Below are 5,000 nucleotides of genomic sequence, written 5' to 3' on the forward strand. Positions count from 1 at the left end.
GGGGAGAGGTAGAGAGAGATAGAGAGAGAGAGAGAGAGAGAGAGATAGAGAGAGAGAGAGAGAGAGAGATATGAACCTGTTAAATTCATTTGTGTTCCCTGGTGGCAGCTGAATGTTGTGGAAAATGGAAAGTGTGTTTGTGTTGCAGCTTGTGGGTGTGTGTTGAGTGTGTATTGTGTGTATTGTGTGTGTATTGTGTGTGTATTGTGTGTGTATTGTGTGTGTATTGTGTGTGTATTGTGTGTGTATTGTGTGTGTATTGTGTGTGTATTGTGTGTGTGGAGCCCTGCCTCTTTCAGCTATGCCTCTCTACATTTGGTTCCTTCACCTCCAGACCTCCAGACAGGGACCCAGACCCCCGGCTGCCTCCTTCCCTGCCGTGCTGCACCATGGGCGGCCTCAGGCTCGGCCAGTGGCCCCTCATCCTGGTCCACATGCTGCTGCTGCACCCTCAGCCCCTCAGGGTGCAGGGAGGAGACCCCCTGTCCCAGAGAGTACGGCGGCTCAACGAACAGGTCGGTTTGATTCCAGGTGTGTGTGTGTGTGTGTGTGTGTGTGTGTGTGTGTGTGTGTGTGTGTGTGTCATTGCTGAGTGTAGTAATAATAATGATAATATGAATTTCAAAGTGATATAATGTGAAACAAGACGTTAGACTTGCCTCAAAATCTACCTCAAGCTAATGTGAAGAAATGTTTGTTAACTGAGGGTTTTACTACAAATAAGGAAAATAATGAAACAGCTCAGACCACATGTTAATTCGGGGACTCAAGTACAGAATGCGTCCTTCATCACTGCTCTCCAAACCTCCAGATGAGTCTCAAAACAGCTGCAGAAGGATTGTTGTTCTCTTTTAGTTCCAGCAGTTCCAGGTGCTGACACAGGCCCGTTTGGACATGTTGGCCTTGAACCAGAACAGAAACTGGTCCCAGGCCCTGGAGGGCCGCGTGCAGGCCCTGACAGACCAGTACCACCGCTTCTCAGAGGACCTGGATCATCTCAAAGTCAGCATGACGCAGGAGACGGAGGGTCTGAGGTGAGATGAAACAATGATAACAAACATCTATCAATCAATTAATAATAACAAATCAATGGATACTTAATCTATTAATTAATCTAATTAACAAGGCATGTCAGGAACTGCTGTCAGAGTTCAAAGATAAACCCTGTCCATCACTGAAATAGCTTGTGATGTGTTCCTGCTACCAGGGAGTGGAGCAGGAAGCTGGAGAAGAAGAGTAAGCGGATGGAGGGTCGTCTGGCACTGATGGAGAGGAACCTGAGGGAAAGCATCCGCCGCCACACCCAGAAACAAAAGCCTGAACAGGATTTCTCCAACCTCACCCTGGAGCTCCAGAACCACGAGGACAGGCTGGCTGCTCTCCAAGCCCAGCGGGATGAGCTGGTCATTGGACTCAAAGGGATGCAGAACTCCCTGCAAAAGCAGGAGCTCCACATGACGCAGATGGAGGGGCAGCTCAGCAGAGTCCTGCAGGGAAATGAAGGGGGATCAGGAAACCCCACCACTGCCAACACCGCACATCGGGGATACTACCACCCACACAGGAGGAACCTCCCACCTGGAAGGATGCTGGGGGGGCATTCCCTAGCCAGGTCTGAAGATACCAACTATTCCCAAATAATCCATTCACAGCCGCCCCCTGGGGACAGAGCCCCCCTGCAGCCTGATCCACACCAGGAGACCCCAAACCAACCAAAACCATCCAAGAAAGCAAGACCCCAGCCAGGATCTCACTCACATACCCAAACCACTGACGTCCAGTCCAGACCTCATCAGCCTCACCGCCAGCAGCATTTCAGACCACCGACCCAGACCCGACCCTACCAGGAGCAGAACCATCCGCTTCAGCCTCGCCAGCCTGCATCCCATCATCATTCCCCAATTCAGCAGCCTTCCCAGGTCCACTCCCACCCTCACCAACAGAGCCACATCATCTCCACTGGATCCAAAGACAGACAGATGAGAGGCAGATCAGGGACTCCTCAGCCCCTAACCCACGCTTATCCACCTCAGAGGAGCGAAGGGAAGGACGACAGCGATGCAGAGGCAGACGCTTCAGCCGTCCAGAACTTCCTTCAACTTCCTCTGAGGCACAAAATCCCAGTGCAACCAGTTACCAAGAAAACAGCAACAAGTGAGTGAGAATCAAAGGGACAAAGATGGAAGAACTCAAAGAGAGTGAGAGAGAGGGAGAGAAAAGGAGAGAGAGAGAGAGGGGGGAGAGAGAGAGAGAGAGGGAGAGAGAGAGAGATAGATAGAGAGAGAGAGAGAGAGAGAGAGAGAGAGGGAGAGATAGAAAGAGAGAGACAGAGAGGGAGAGGAAGAGAAAAGGAGAGAGAGAGAGAGAGAGAGAGAGAGAGAGAGAGAGAGAGAGAGAGGGAGGGAGGGAGCGAGGAGGAGGTGTTATTATATCATCTGGAAGTTTAATGTTCTGCTCGCATCTGCAAAATCCATTTCTCGTTTCTCTCTGAAGCTCTAACAGAAATGGAAAAGTAGAAAAGTCCAAAATGGAAATAAGTGCAGCACTGCTGTACCTAAATACTTCAGCCTGTGTTCTCTCTCTCTGTCTCTCTCTCTGTCTCTCTCTCTGTCTCTCTGTGTGTGTGTGTCCTGTTACCTTCACTGTAAATCATGCAGAACAGATGGAATTTAGATTGTGTGATATTTTTCACAACAAGGCCTCTGTGAATGTCAGGTTGAAGTGAGTATTAAAGTTTCTCTTGCAGCAGTTTGTGTGTGTGTGTGTGTGTGTGTGTGTGTGAAAATGATCCATAATGGATAAATGAGGGGAGGATCATGGATATTTGGACTTTAATTGTCTGATATTTGCTGTCCTGTCTGGTTTGCAGTCTGTAATGTGGACTCCATGCTGTTCTTCCCCTCTTCCTCTGTGGAGAACTACGTCACCTTCTCCCGGAGCCTCCCCGGCCTTCCTGAACTTTCCGTGTGTCTGTGGCTCCGTGTGGAAAGCGCACACATCGGCACGCTGCTCTCCTACGCCACAGACGACAACGACAACCAGCTGGTCCTGTATGGAAGCAGCTCCTCCTCAGCTTCTCACAACTCCTCCTCTTCCTCTTTATCCCCCTCCCTGGACTTTGTCATCGGAGACCCCGTGTATCGTCGTCTCCCAGCAGCGGCGTTCCTGGACGCTCGCTGGCACCACCTCTGCGTTCTCTGGTCCTCCATCCAGGGTCATCTGTGGCACTACACCGACAGACGCCTCATCTCCTCAGGCTCCAACTTCCAGAAGGGCTGGGAGGTTCCTGGAGGAGGATCGGTGGTGCTCGGGCAGGAGCAGGACACCGTCGGTGGCGGGTTTGACCCTGCAGAAGGTTTTGTGGGTCGGGTAGCAGGGTTCAGGGTGTGGAACAGGGTGCTGAGCCCATCAGAGGTGAGAGGGGTGGCAGAGGGGAGAGGTGTGCCCAGAGGAGTGGTGCTCAGCATGGAGGACATCAAGAAGGTCCATGGGGAGGTGCAGCAGGTGGCCTGTGAGTGTTTGGAGCGCTGCGTCTGAGAAACCTCATGGAAGCACAATAAGAGCTTCATAACAGAACACAAACATAAATCCTTTACATTGTACAGTAGAAATCCTGAAAGAAATTGATTGACAAATGCACCATCCTATAATATCCTCATGCATTTTTGATTCTTAACCTCCTCAGCCTGGATCCTCATAAACATGGTCCTCATATTTCCTGCTCTAAAGAGCTCATTCTGGCAGTCATCAGTGTTTCTGACCTTTACTGAGGAGGATCTGCCGGTTGTTATACTTGAGCACTTTGTAATTTTTGTTCAGAAAATGTTGATTAAACATGCAGTCAAAACGTTTAAAAGTATTTATTATGTATGATTGAGGATTTATTATGAGTGCTTTTAGGAAACATTTTGTTTTCCTGAGTCTCTCCTCTTTAAAACTTCATTACCCAGAACACCTCGCGGCCACCGGGTCCCTTTGTCCCTGCTCGCGTGCCGTACACGGCGTCACGAGTTGCAGAGCGGCGATGAGCGGAGTTAGTTAGCTAACAACAAGCGCGTCTGGTGAACTAGCTCCGTGCGGGGCAGAGCGCGGACTGAGCGGAGGTCCATCATGGCCAACATCACCAAGAAGGTGTCGTGGTCCAGCCGGACTGACGAGTCAGCGGCTGCCGCGGAGGAGACGCCGCTGCTCAACGGTTCCGAGCAGCCCAAAGTCTCCAGACAGGTAGCTAGCATGCGGCTAAGCTGAGTGACGCTCGGTGCCGGGTCATGTTTGATTAAATGTCCCGTTAATGTGCTGCGTCACGGTGATCTGTGCTGCATGAGACGCTTCATTACTTTGGGTTCGGTTCTGTTCGCCATGTTTGCTGCTGTCAGACGCGGGGCTGATGACGTCATTGATTACACGAGCAAACTAATCAGCTGACTGATAATTACGGATCAATACTGATGAAGGAGCCGTTTAGATCATGTTTAAGTCCTCCAGCTGAGGGGCGGGGCTTGTGTACGTCTTCCTTTGAGTCCTCCAGGTGAGGGGCGGGGCTTGTGTACGACCCAGAGAGAATGAAGAAAAATATAAACAATACATTTTTATAAATCACTGTTTTAGATGAATCTTTCACATGTATTGATAAATCCCCGCCCTAGATCATATACTGAGCTCATGTCGTCATGGCTGCACGGGTGTTTGTTATTATTTGTGCTGTGTGAAGGATGTAAAGTGACTGAGTTGTGTGTTTGTGTGTAAACCCTATCACACACACGTGAGGCCTGTACTATGAAGCACCACTAAGGCTCAGCCAGCTAACTCCAGACTCCTGTGTGATGTTTTGTCATGAAGCCGACTCACTTCTGATTTTGCTCTGTTGCCACGGTAACGAGCAGCAGCAGATGTTGGGCTTAAAATATGAAGCTCCGCCCCTTGATCCGTCACCCGATTTGTAAAACGGCGTCACCGTACCTGCAGGAACCCCGTGACGGGTCTGATTGACTGAGTCTGAT

The 5,000-nt window shown here is 50.2% G+C and overlaps 2 protein-coding genes across 2 annotated transcripts in view; both read left to right on the top strand.

Annotated features, from left to right (window-relative positions):
- Nucleotides 1-35: 35 nt before the first annotated feature.
- ptx4 (pentraxin 4, long) lies at nucleotides 36-3,876 on the top strand. The gene is made up of 4 exons (XM_076139031.1): nucleotides 36-515; nucleotides 856-1,034; nucleotides 1,208-2,154; nucleotides 2,870-3,876. The coding sequence occupies exons 1-4, from the start codon at nucleotides 390-392 to the stop codon at nucleotides 3,535-3,537; spliced, it is 1,920 nt and encodes a 639-aa protein (XP_075995146.1). The 5' UTR covers nucleotides 36-389; the 3' UTR covers nucleotides 3,538-3,876.
- Nucleotides 3,877-4,008: 132 nt separating this feature from the next.
- Nucleotides 4,009-5,000, top strand: part of clcn7 (chloride channel 7) — a gene marked incomplete at its 3' end in the record, with an annotated part of 8,984 nt that continues 7,992 nt past the window's right edge. Inside the window, exon 1 of the mRNA XM_076139032.1 lies at nucleotides 4,009-4,224. Within this exon, the coding sequence (XP_075995147.1) occupies nucleotides 4,111-4,224 (114 nt within the window). The remainder of the gene's footprint in view (nucleotides 4,225-5,000) is intronic.

The sequence above is a fragment of the Genypterus blacodes genome, unplaced genomic scaffold (genome assembly GCF_046128005.1).
Source record: "Genypterus blacodes isolate CSIRO-AG114 ecotype Tasmania unplaced genomic scaffold, CSIRO-AGI_Gbla_v1 ptg000436l_1, whole genome shotgun sequence".
Taxonomy (NCBI): Eukaryota; Metazoa; Chordata; class Actinopteri; order Ophidiiformes; family Ophidiidae; genus Genypterus; species Genypterus blacodes.